The sequence below is a fragment of the Bactrocera latifrons genome, unplaced genomic scaffold (genome assembly GCF_001853355.1).
Source record: "Bactrocera latifrons isolate USDA-ARS-PBARC rearing strain unplaced genomic scaffold, ASM185335v1 scaffold_5, whole genome shotgun sequence".
Taxonomy (NCBI): Eukaryota; Metazoa; Arthropoda; class Insecta; order Diptera; family Tephritidae; genus Bactrocera; species Bactrocera latifrons.
In genome coordinates, this window is record NW_017537156.1 from 1,699,644 (window position 1) to 1,711,691 (window position 12,048).

The window sequence follows — 12,048 nt, forward strand, 5'->3', positions numbered from 1 at the left end:
TTATCATGCGAGAGTATAAAATGTTCGGTGACACCCGAACTTAGCCCTCCCTTACTTGTTTAATGTAAATTTTTGATGGAATGGTCCATACATACAAATCCATATGATATGCGTTCCTGAAAAGATATTATGCCGTTTTTAAAAACTTGACATGGTCTCAAAGAAAAGTAAATGTTGGAGATACGTTTGGGCGACCACTTTGCTCACTTTAAACATTCAAACTAATTTTCAAAAATTCTTTTTTTGGTTTCTCATTTTTAAATTAGTTAGTTGCTGTATATGGTGTATATGGTCTTGAAAAATTACTTGTTTCTATAGCTATCTCAGTTAAGTTAATCACAGGTGCACGTTTGTGTGTGTGTGACACACTGTGGGTGCTTTTGATACTGCGACGATTCGATTGTAAATAATTTTCTAACTGAACCTGAAATGTCAGAACAACTTTAGTTTTAACGAGTATTGTTGTTGTGATTACTTTTTAATAGCAATAATAACATCAAAGCGATCACTTACCTGGAATTTTGCTCCAGTTGACTTGTAATGCATACAGACACATATACATTTAGATGCAGTTAGTGTTTGAAAATTGCCGATTAGAAATATTAGAATTGCTAATTCGTGTTTTTATATCGACTGTTCTCACATTTTTAAATATAAGGCTGGTACAATATGCATTTTAAATTACGGAAATAATACTTTTAAGAGAGTATTCTGTTCTAGAAGCGTAAATTTCAGGTAATTTTTGAAGTGTCGTAAGCAAATACAATTAATATTTTTACTATTAATTTTTTTTATTTTTTATTTACAAAACGACGGGAAAAAATAAAAAAATAGCATCTGATAAAGTGGCGGTCTTAAAAAATTGGCACATGACCAAACTCACGACTTTAACCTTGACTAAGGAAAACTTGAAAAAAATGTTCACAAAGTGGCGACTGTCTAAAAAAACAAAATATGTACCAAGTTTGTTTATATTTTCGAATTTTTTAAAATATAGTGAAGAACCAATGTGGATGCCGGATCTACAAAATAACTATATCTCCGAAAATAATTTTTTCATTATTAAAAGAGCTAATTTATTTAATTTTAAAAGAAGTTACGGTCAAGAATACCGACAGTTTCTTTCGAACTGGGGTCATAAAAGCTTGCCATTTTTTTATCTTTCGAGTTTTAATCTGGTAAATAAGCTTTATTTACGAATTATTTTCGAAAATTGTATATGAAAATCTGAGGTTTAGAAGTTTTAGGCCCTTAAGGAATTGTATCCATTTGTGAGTTTCAAAAAATAGATTTTTACATATAGTTATGTCGACTGTACGTACTAGGGTGATTCAAAAAATTTTTTTTTTTCGTTTGGTACTCTGAAAAATAGGTTCCTAGACACCTCTAAGGAAGCCTCTCCAAGAATGAGTTCTTAATTGTAGCGGGAAGGTCCTCCTACTTACAATTTTCTATTTTTTCTTTTTATCATATAGAAAACTTTATATCTTGCTTCCAACTGCTTTAAAAAATATCCTGTTCCTTAGATTTTGTAGGAAATTGAATGCTGAAAGGACTGTTTGATTTTTTCGTAAACCCAACCGTTTAAAAGATATTAACAGTTAAAGTGAGATTATTTTTGGGAACATTTTTTATTTCTTACGAATTTCATAACTCAATGAACTAAATTATTATGAACGATGGGAAAGCTTCTCTATTTTCAAAAATGGTATACATGATTGCATTTTACGGTCAATAATGTGTAGGGAATTATATTTAAGATTCAACCAGTACACCACTGGAGCCAAAGAAAATCAATATTACTATATCAGTAGTAAAGGCGAAAAAGAAGAACTCGAGCTTCCCAAATTTCGCTACATCCAGTTCGAGGTAATCCCATTTAGATCGATAAGTCATCTCAAACGCCCAATTATTAGATGGTGTGAGAAATAATACAAATTTAGAGACCACTGGTGATGGTTTGTCCTTTTTATGCTGAGATCTATAATAAATTATACACATACATATGTATATATAATGAAAAATCTTAATATTTCTTAGTTTGAACACAGTCACTTCTGAAATTCGTTGAGTCCTATGATCGACAAGATATTTTTGCGTTTTATAATATTTATTAAAACAAATCAATCTAAATAATTCGTAATATTTCGAAAAGTATTTTTAGACACACATATACTCAACTCATATATGGACGTACATACATGCGCACACACACATTACCTTCTAAGGCCAACTCAACGCACTTTTCTTTAGAAAACGCCCACTTGCACGCAAATAGCTCACACATATGATATATATATATATATTTAGAGTATGTATATGTATATTCCGTCATGATTACATAACAATAGGGCTGCCACAGCTGTTCGCTGATTTATTCCATTCGTGGCGCGGCGTGCGCGACGGTCGCTCCCAACTGTCAATATCAATGCCATTTATGGGACGCATAGGCGACTTCCATTTCCATATGCATTTGGAATACTTATTTACATACATACACCTGAAACATATGTAAGTGTATGCAAGTGCCGATTAACTCGATTGACGGCCAACCGCTGACGGTGGTGCCAGTGCCAATGCCGGTTGTGGATTGTTGGTGAGACAGACGTGATTGTCATTTCCACTCTTGATGTTTTTGTGGCTAAAGTTGACTACTCGTTTGTCCATATATATGTATGCGCACGCCACATATACATATGTTTATGTAATGACCTTGATTTTAATGCCGTTGTTTTAATGCGTTTTAATGCGCACGCGTACCGTAGTTGGTCGAATAAAGCATCAATGGACTTGTTTATTTGCTCGTATTACCTTACAGATCGTAAATTAGTAGGCCGAATGAATGAGCGTAGATCTGGGTATACATGTACATATGTATATCTACTTGAAATTTTCTGTCGTATCTGATTGACTTATGGTTATCTAAAAGCGCCCACCGCCTTGTTGCTAACAAGCATACTCGCATTACTCACTTATTCATGAATGAAAATAATTCCACTAGAAAGATCGAAATAAAACAAAAAAAAGCGTGTTTGGGCTACACAAGCAGTTCAAACACCTCCCAGTGCATTAATAATTCATTAGGCTAATGAGCTTAATAATGAAACAACTAATGCCAAATATACTTGCAATTGAATGTACTTTTGTGCTGGAATGTGATTGTGGAATACCAAATTAAACAAATGTTTTATTATTCTATTACTTTATAAGGAAAGAATAAGTTCGGGTGAAACCGAACATTTTATACTCTTGCAACTGGTAAGAATCAAAGCCAGGCAAATACCTTAAGATGTAGCACGTCAACCAGAGATTCGGAATCCAAGTAATTTTAACATACATATACTAGACACAAAGACACACTGTTCTGTGTAAAACAAGTTTTTAATTTTCATTGAGATATCCACCCGGAAATTCGTAAAACCTTTATATTAGCTATATGGAATCTCAGGGAAGTATTGACCTAATTCTACCCATTTTTGATACACGCAGTTATTATTGTCAGGAGAGAATTCTCTCTATATTTCCATTATATATCCCCTACATTGGGCTTGGTTGGATTTGGGCATTTTTGGTCATAAGGTCGCATAGCTTAAAGGAATTATTATGACAAAGTGGTATCCCTTTATTTCAATTGGCTCGTAGTTTGTGTACTGGAAAGTGAAAGAATCAAGTAGAATTTAAAATTGTGATATATAAGAAGAAGTGAAGTCGTGGGTTTAGTCCAATTTCTCTCATTTATGACATAAGAATTTGAGAATAATACCAAAGTTAGTCGAAGTCGATCGGTCGGGTTACGTGATATGTGATTTCACTAAAATTTTTTACCAATCCTACAATTTTTAAATCGGCTCCCATATAGCGCTCTAATACCATATATACCCCCGAAGTGGGGGGAAATAACGAAATTAATGCCATCAGACTTCATCATAAAATTTATGGTTATAATGAGTAAAACCACAATTTCCAAAAGAAAGAAAAAAATATTGCATACATACCATACACCTGTACATACATATGTAAATACATATAAATGCAGACCGATGTGAGGCTGATATTTTCTTGTCATTCGGAGTTTTTTCTTCACTTCAGAAAACAACGATTAGTCGGAATAGCGGAGAGTTCAAAAACCCATTAACAAAAAAGGCAACATTAATAAATAAAAAAATTAAATAAAATAAAAAATATAACAAATATAAATTCCAGAAATTATAAAAATGACAAAAATTCAAAAATCAATAAAAAAAACTTGCAGGAAATAAGAGAAATAACTTTGATTTGTGTCTGACAATAAGTGTGAAGAATCGATGGAAATCAATTGGGTGTTTATGTAAATGGGCAAACGAAAGACAAGCAGGAATTTCTGTATTTATTCGTGTTTCACATTTTTCTTATACACACATACATAGTATGTTTTATGTATCTTTGTATGCATATAGATTACTCTTTATATGGCTTTGGTCACGGTTGTGTATGTGTGGTTACCGAACAACTGTTAATACAAAAATAATTATGAAAAAAAAGTATTTTTGTGTGAATCTATAAATGGTCTCCAAAGCTCTCCATTATTCTTTATGTCATTAAGGTTGTTTTTTATGCATGGCATAATATCTATTCTTCTGTATTCTCTTGTATCTCTCGTTATTGATTATTATTTATAATTTTTAGTGTTACTTATGTACTTCAGTTTTAGCTTCTTTATTTACAATATCATTAAATGGGTAACATTAGGATGTGCATTCTTTTATTAAAAATTAGCTTTACCAACACTTACTAAAATAACTGTTTACTGTTCTCATATCTACTTAATATAGGTATCTTCGAATTTGACTATTATTAAAGACTTTTTTGTCGTGTGGCGAAGAAAGTGTCTGTCGGTGAGAAGGATTTTTCCGCTCAAAATTATCTCAAATCCAAAAACCAAAAAAGGATTTTTGTTACTATAAAATAATAAGAGCAAAAATTACAGGTCTGGCCCAAATTTTGATTTTTGTCAAAATGGCAGCTTCCCAAAAAAATTTTGTTTTTGTTTTGTTTCATTGTTAGATTCCACTGACTGGCCGTTACGCCATACATAGTTCTGCAGGTGCCATTAATAATATGACCTGAGGATTCAGTCGTGCCGCTTGTCAACGCTTTTTGTGAAGAGTAATAGAGACTTCTTGTCTAAATCTGTTACTCAATCCAGCACTTGAAGGGCGAAACCCCTAGCTATCTAAGCCGAGTTATAAATAAGGTCAGACATAAGTAGAAGGGATAAAAGTCCATTGCACTTTTTACATCCATCATCGTTAAGGACACCCATAGATCACGCACGCAATGCCAGTAAATTGTGACCTCGGCCAACAACTGCCTTGCAATCCTTTCGATACCGTGTGAGTAAAAAAGTTTGTTTGATTTTTTTCTGATCTCTTGCATATGAGTTTGGCGATGCAGACCCCTAAGGCATTACATCTCACAATGATTCGTCTGTCAGACCTTTCGAAAATTTCATTGTATATTTATAATCTAATCAGCTACTTCATTCCCCAGAACGCCCTTGTGGCCTGGAACACAATATATGCAGCATTTTATCCTTAATAATTACTTCCTTCCTACCTGTAATGGTGGCTCATTGCGATATGAGATAATAGCCGCTTGGCTATCGACGTATAGTATAGATATCCTTTATGTCGTTTCCTGCTTTATTAGCTACCTCAGCAGCAGTTTTCCTGACCGCAAAGTCTTCTGCCTGGAAGATATTGTAGTATTCCGACAGATTGAAAGCTTTTCTGAGATCTAGCTCCGCATAATAGAACTCGGAGTCCACTCCATCAGCACTTTTTGGTCCATCCGTTAGAGGAAGCGTTCGGATATGTGATATATAGTATTTTATCCACATACCCTCTGTCTATCGAGCTATATTCGAAGTTTCTTGCAGAAAATTCACTAAGCGCCTACAATCTTGCAGTTGATCTCGTTCCCGAGCTTTCCACAGCAATGTCAATTGGTAGGAGGTGGAACAGCCTTTCAAGTCAAGCCGTTGTAGTGAATATTAGTGCTCTAGTTATTCATATAGCAGCGATACGCTTTCTTCGCTTCAATGGTTTCCAGTATGAGATCTTACCGGCAGCGGTCCACTACACCAAAGCGCCGTAAAGTAGGTGATAGACTTCATGTTGAGTAGTTGGTAGACATTGTTAACCCAGCATCTTCTCTCTTTAGTAGTTAATTCTGCCCCGTTGAGCCACGGTGATTTCCAGGACAAGATCGTGTACCTCCTTGTAAATAATCACTTATCGGACCGCCCTAATTTATACACCGCCGTGTTGGTTTAACTGTGTAAAAAGAAACTGTATAAATCAGCTCCTAATGACAGCGGCCAATAATTTTTCATTATCGCAACATAACAGGTTACTACTTTCTATTTCTAAAACAAATAAATCAGGCAACCGAAGTATTTAGTTCACATTATTCCCTAAATCGTTGTTTTCGGAAAATAATCTCAGTGGAGCATTAGCGAGCATTTAAAATGGCATTTCTTAAAATTTTCAAGTTTCAACAGTTTCCCAAAAACTTACCTTTCCCGACTTTTTTCTCTTTTTTTCAATTTCGCTGCCATTGATCCAATTATAGATAGAATTACGAATCTATACACAATACTTTTCGACGCTCAACGTAAGCCAAACAGTGCAAACAATTAAATTGTCGACCCCTTAAGGCAACGAGCAAGGCAGTCGGGCGACGTGCTGTCAGGTTTGGTGGCTACCAGCAGGCGTGTGTGGGCCGCTGCAGCAATTTCAAGAATCTGAAGCTTTGATTGAGTTCAAAGCTGGTTATTTGGACTTAGCCTTTAAGGGAAAATCAAACATCAGATAAAACAAACTTAGTCGCACACATTCAAGTACAGCGACAAGTCAAACCACTACGCTGAATAAAGCTTCGGCGACAAGTCGACAAGTGACGACGCCTTTTTTGTAGCGTGCTTGTTGACATTTTCAGTGATTGTGTTGCTGTTGTTTTTTTTTTGTCTTCAATTTTGGTGTTTGTTTGTGATCAAATTTAATTTTCTGTTCTTTAGCGCGATTTTTTGTTGTTGTAAATTTTCGGGTTTTTAATTTATTTAATTTTTTATACCCCAGACAGGGTATCTTAAGCTTGCCACGAAGCGTGTAACGCCAAGTTGGAAATGTACATAACTTTATAAGATTAGCATGCCGAGTCGATTTAGTCTTGAACGTCTTTCTCTGTTTGTATATATGTTAGATATTAAAAATTTGCATATGTTCTCTTCTTCCCAAGAAGTAGCTCACTTCTATCTTCTATCTTCATATAATTATGCATGGACTATTGTCCGAGATAGCGCTACACTACAAAATTTCCAGTTTGGGCAACGGTAGGCCCAAAATATATGCTGTTTCGACGGGCCGAACAAAAGGGAGGAGGCTATAAGGTGAGTAGTGCATGCAAAGAAGTGACTATTGCCATGCGGGGACTCATTACACGCTGGATATATATGTATTTGATATGTCAGACTCTATTCTGGATAAGTAGGAGTTTGACCTGCTACACTATCCAGAACGAAGCTGCCCTGGGTTCACGCTCGATTCTCGCGGCAATTCGACCTCTTAGTCTGCAATGGGTGGTGATTTTGCTCCAATTACGACATTCAGTGAGAGAGAGTCGGAAAGGCTACAGTGTGAATGGCGGTCTTGCGCCCGAAGACTGGTCGACGTATTGTTTTATGTCGTCGACGTAGTTGAGAAAGGATCTTGTGATGCTCCTAGAAGGCGGTACCGCTTCAAGCAGGTGGTTGCAGGGATGATGTCTACGAAAGGAGTTAATTATGCTCCTTAACTGGGAGCATATGAATCTCAATGGGAGACATCAAAACCATATTGGTGCGGCGTAGTAAAGGTCCTAAGGCCAGCCGATTGCATTGTAAATTGCTAACAACGTTTCTTTGTCCTTTTCTGAGATGCAGTCGGCTAGCGACTTCAGGAATTTGTTGCGGCTCGCGATCGTGTGAAGAGTGAAGGAGCACAGGCTGTCGAAAGTCAAACCTAAAATCTTACGGTTATTGAGAGCCGAAATCTTAACGCCATCTACAACAATATTAAGGTTAAGTTTGTACTCCTTCGCCCTGTTTGTAACAATGTTCGCTGTGGATTTAGTGGGGGAGAGTATTAGGTTCCGCGCCGCGAGATAACGAGAAAGGCGGGAGAAATAGCCTTGCACGTCAAGATAAAGATCGTTGTATACCCTTTACGATATAAGAAGTCACAACTGCGAAGTCTATTACAGCTTCGGCACACCCGGAGTTGACGTTTTTTCTTTAAATTTTTATTTTTAACAAAATCAATCGATGGCCACTCGCGGCTTAGAAAATCTTTATGTGTTTTACAAACGCTTTGTGCGCTTTCAAAAGCCACTTGTGTTGAACGCCTCGTGTTGTTTGCATTTTTATGGCTATTGTTTTTTGTCGTCTTGACCAAATGCGTGTGCGCACGCAATGCAAACATAACCACACACACACACATACTTAGTCAAATATATGTTTCTACAAATGCTTGAGATTAATGGGTCAATGCTGATCTCGCGACGCCACTAACAACCGACTGACTACTAAAAACTCTTTTCCACGCATAACACTCGTACGCACAAATACTCTTAAGTACAAGTACTTACATACCTAACTATATGATTGTTTGTGCTTCATTTTCGCGCATCCGCGCATGCGTATTTAGTTGATGGCTCTGCGTGTACCTTTTAAGTTGGCAGGTGGGAGTGTCTTATGGCATTCCGCATTGTTGATTTTTAAAACTGAAACTTAAAAGATGTTGTTTTGTTTTAGTTGTTGTTGTTGCTTGACAGCGTTCAAAACACACACAGTTACGTCAGTTTGTGCGCATCAATGAATTGGCAAAATAAATTTAGTTGAAGGTAATTTGTAGCGAATACTCACCTACATACCCACATAACTGCTTAGGTCGTCTGTGGCACGATTGGCGCTAGGCGTTTGTTTAACTGTATGAAAACATATAACGGTACATTGTTAAGTCATTGTACAAAACGTGTTTTAGACACTCAATTAGTCTATAGAAATTTGCATACTCATCAACAATTGCGCACGATTATGTAGGTAGGTATTTAGTAGTATTGTAAAAATATCCAGGGAATGTTTGCAACAGTTATTCATGGAATTTCAAATCGACTAAAAAATTTGCCTGAAAACCACATTATTTATACTGAAGTTTGGCATTTTCTGACCACATTTTAACAGCTGTTAAAATTACCCAAACACTGTAAATCGCCTACGAATAACTGAGAGGTCTTTCATATTAAAAATAGCTATTTATCAAAAATTATGAATGGTTCAAGTGATAAAGAAAATCCAATGCAAAAACTGTTGATAAAATTAAAAACATGGGTGGCAACTTTATGAAAAAGTTTAGAGTATTCGCTAATTAAATCGATTATATAAATCAATTTTATGAATTAAAGAAACCGATGAAGACGGTTATGGAATAGATTGCATCCTTTAAAAAAAAATGTATCTTTATGCTTTCTTCAAAAAACGTGTAAAACTTTCAATTAGATGATAATCTTAAAATTTTGTTTTGGTTTAATTGTTAAATTGTACTAAACTATTCAGTACAGTTAGACGGGTGGCGCACATCAGCATGAGGTTCACTCCAACCCTGGCACTTAACGTCATCCTTCACATTTGACCATGGGCATCGTCGGAAGGTGTATGTCTGCGAAAGTTACCATCAGAATCGGAGAGTCTGGGTACCTGAAAGAACACTTGGAAATTATCACTCACTTTCACTTTATACCAGATCATGATCCAAGTCGCTAAACGGAACTCTGAAGATTCCTTTTCTACCCACATGCCGGCGAGGAAGCCGTTGTTGGAGAGGGGTAATGAGCTTCTTCACGGATGGGTCAAAGCTTCGGGGGAAGGTTGATGGAGGGGTCTACTGTTGTTAGCTCTCTATCAACTCCACTGACTTTCTGGCTATTGCAGTGTCTTCCAGACCGAGGTTGCAGCCATTAAAGTAGCAGTAGATTTACTACGACGGAGTGCAGCCTATTTCAGAGAAGTGACAATCCACCCAGATAGCAGAGCGCCGATACTAGCCTTGAACTAAATAACAGTGTGTACAGGGCTAGTCCAAGAGTGCCTAACCTCGCTATCAATAGCATCGAATGTCTTTGTGATAAAACTGGTATGGTTGCTGGGCTACAGCGGAATCGCAGGAAACTGTAAAGCTAATAAGCTAGCAAGGAAAGGCACCCTAGACCCGCTATCGGCAGAATTGGAGGGGATCAATGCTCTCTAATCTTTTTGTGTTCTACTACTAAAAGCCTCGCAAAAGCCTTTTGGCCAAAGTTCGATGACAAAAGATCTAGTGATCTCTTTGCCATCAGTAAGAGTAGTCTCTCCCTCGTTGTGGGGCTTCCACTAAGTAAGGCCCGGAATCTTACCAGGCGCCTTCTGCAGAAGCTATATGGAAGAAGACGAGGGGGAAACAATTCAATATTTTCTTTTGTCACGTGTTTGTGAGATCAAGACTTAAACACTTGGGTACGCATACTTTCGGACATCGAGCTGGCGGGAATGGGAATTAAAAAACGCCTGTCCAAATTTGTATTGGCTACTAATAGTGTGCTAAAATTTACTAAATCGATTCAGTAGTTTAGGAGACAAACATATATATTTTTTATTTATTGATATATTGAGTTGATCAGAACTTACGATACAGCATTTCGTGCTATTTTAAATCATATTTTTAGCGGACATTAATATAAATAATATATAAGTTTGCTTATGTAAATAAAAGGGGCTCTTTAAATAATTTCACTCCACTCCGGGTGGAGAAAAGTAGAAACGGATAAGGAAATATGAAAATTAATAACAAGTTTTCTCGGAAATCAGATTGCTCTTTTTCATTTCTTATTTGAAGTGGGAGTTATCGGTTTTATTCGTACTGGTGCTTCAAAATAATGAAATGAAATTTGTTAAGTAAACATTTTTTGAATTGTGCGTTTGCTGTTGACAAGTTGACTTCGCAAAAGCTAAAAGAAAACATATTGATGGCTAAACAGAACTAAATTTCCATTCCACCTACTGATTTAAATGATATTAAGTTTTGACTCACCTTGTATTTTTTATTTTTTGTTTTGTATATTAGATTACTCACACAATGTAAATGTGTATCATAACAAACGACAAGTATTTCCGTTTATTTCCACTTCAACTAACGTTTAATAACTTCTTGGAAACTAATTCTCCTTAGAGTCATCAAAAACAACAACATTCATAAACCAGCAGTATGAAATAAAACAACAAAGAAATAAGTGCATTGTAAGCTAATGAAAGCACAAAAGTTTAACGCCAAATCGATAAGCTTCAAAAGATCATTTGTGTATGTGTGCTAATTATACATCTTGTAATGAAGTGCCTAAAAATATGCAGCACTTGAAGCAAAACAAATGATCGTGTATAAAATTGAATTAAAAATACGGCCAAAGAAAATTATTAGTGCAACAAAATTATTTCGTGTTGTGTTGTGAGTTAAACACAATGAACAGCAACGATAAATCGAAAATCAACAGCATTTTGAAAACAACAAAGTTTGGAGACGAAGATGTTGCAAACAAGCAATTGTTGAAGAAACCTAGAAGGGATAGCGACACGGATAAAGCAATGGTGAGTAGGCACTTTTTACATTTTGTATGCAATTTTGATATACCCTATTACTAACAAATATTGAGGATTGCTGTGTTTATATTTCTTGAAAGAAATGCTTTTTTAAGAAATAAAAATTGACAAATATATATTTGTAAAGATAGTTTTTTTTTAATTTGTTTGTTTTATACTTCTACAGTTTACATTTTTTTTAGTGTAATAAACATTATTTAATTTATTTGGTAGTTCATACTTTTCTACAAACAATTTTAATGAATTTCAAAAAATATTAATTCTCTAAATCTTAAAATGAAATAAAAGAAATTATTTTTTAAGAAATAAAGAGTAAAAATTAAACATATTTGTTTTATGTACGT

The 12,048-nt window shown here is 35.5% G+C and overlaps 1 protein-coding gene across 1 annotated transcript in view; it reads left to right on the forward strand.

Moving 5' to 3' along the window:
- LOC108973739 overlaps positions 1-12,048 on the forward strand; it is a 90,527-nt gene that overhangs the window by 6,872 nt on the left and 71,607 nt on the right. The window contains exon 2 of the mRNA XM_018941199.1: positions 11,280-11,692. Within this exon, the coding sequence (XP_018796744.1) occupies positions 11,567-11,692 (126 nt within the window). The 5' untranslated portion in view covers positions 11,280-11,566. The remainder of the gene's footprint in view (positions 1-11,279; positions 11,693-12,048) is intronic.